A 1,566-nucleotide genomic window follows, 5' to 3' on the forward strand; every position below is an offset into this window, starting at 1 on the left:
GCATTGTCGAGCACAGATCCACTGAGAAACTTGCTGTTTCAGCAACATTTAATTTAAAAACTGTACTTTTAAGGTTAAACCAATATTCGTAATAAATCTCAAAAAATTACAAGTTAAGAACGGCATGGAAATTTATCTTTTTTTGTACTGAAAAATATTAAACAGTGGGACTAAATAATGGAATTGGACCAAATTGTGAATTTTTCCTATATCATATCTAATTCAGTCAAACAAAGAATCACAAAGCAGAAAATAAAGGAACAATAACCATTAAATGCCCTGTCACACTATGCAAACTTATGAAAATTTTAAAGACATCTACGTTGAAGATGGAATTGAAAAAAYCAACTGGAAMCTTCGTTTAGACATGTACATGCTGTAATTCTAATAAATGATCAAATATACAACTTTTATTAGCAATTTAGACACGTTTAGGTTTCATAAGTTGGCATGAGTTATCTAGTGTGACAGGGCCTTAAAGGAAACCAAAAGAAGAATAAGCAGAAGAAGGCTGAAGTAACAGTTGGAGAAGGTAAATCAATAATAAAAGCCAATGGAAATTAATTGAATTGCAGCAGAAAATGTTGGATGAAGACAAGAAAAGAAGAAAATTATACAAAATACAAAAATCAGTAATAACAAAATATCTTGGGGAAAGAAGCAGGAGAGATGACGTAATAATGATGAGACTGAGGGCAGGTCATACTTATTTAAATGATTCATTGTACATAATGGGAAAAAGGAACAATAATACAGTCAGTGTGAGGAACATGTAATGATGAAGTGTGTTACTAGAGAAAAGTTAAAAAGAAAAGTTAGAGAGGCAGGAAAATAATGGAATTTGGAAGGAATAATGGTAACAGAGGGAGACATAAGTAATATTAGAAAAGCACTTTTATATTTGCACAGAACAAAAACTAAGAATTTAGTAGGAGCAGACCAGTGTTACACACTCCAGTACAGTAGGTGGCGGTATGCACCTGCTAGTTGTTTGTGATCCGCCAATTATCAGAAGAAGAAGAAGAAGAAGAGACCAAACACGGTAGTTTGTTCAGAAATCATCTGAGTTCATATATAGAACAAAAACGTGTTATAAATGTATTTTTAGATCGAGTATAAAAAAGGCTGGAACTTAAGTCGGAAGCTAAAGCCAAAATGAAGCCACCTCCCCGCGCTCGCGTTAAACGAACCCCGTTTGAAGTGACACAGGTRAAGAAGAGATCCCGAAGGCAGTGCACGTTGAACTGGACCAGGTCCGAGCTGAAGAAACTCCTGGACGGYCTGAAGAAGATGAGCCCAACCGGACAACACCGGGAAATTAACCATGGTTTCCTGAAAAAGAAGCTTCCTATGAAGTCCATGTCAGAGGTACCGGAACCAGGATATAAGCTAGTAAACTGTCTAATTTGTCAAAAATAAAAACAAAATGCTCCTGTCGTATCGGGTTTTAGCTGTGACAAAGTTACAGGCAGAAGTCTATTAAGTATTACTAACTAACTAACTAACTAACTAACTAACTAACTAACTAACTAACTAACTAACTAACTAACTAACTAACTAAATAAC

General features: G+C 35.0%; 1 protein-coding gene across 1 annotated transcript in view; it reads left to right on the forward strand.

The window, feature by feature from the left end:
* The first annotated feature begins 1,001 nt into the window (after positions 1–1,001).
* The window catches only part of snapc2 (small nuclear RNA activating complex, polypeptide 2), a 19,216-nt gene continuing 18,651 nt past the window's right edge, over positions 1,002–1,566 (forward strand). The window contains exon 1 of the mRNA XM_014021719.1: positions 1,002–1,368. Within this exon, the coding sequence (XP_013877173.1) occupies positions 1,156–1,368 (213 nt within the window). The 5' untranslated portion in view covers positions 1,002–1,155. The remainder of the gene's footprint in view (positions 1,369–1,566) is intronic.

This window comes from Austrofundulus limnaeus, unplaced genomic scaffold (genome assembly GCF_001266775.1).
Source record: "Austrofundulus limnaeus strain Quisiro unplaced genomic scaffold, Austrofundulus_limnaeus-1.0 Scaffold302, whole genome shotgun sequence".
NCBI classification, from domain to species: domain Eukaryota; kingdom Metazoa; phylum Chordata; class Actinopteri; order Cyprinodontiformes; family Rivulidae; genus Austrofundulus; species Austrofundulus limnaeus.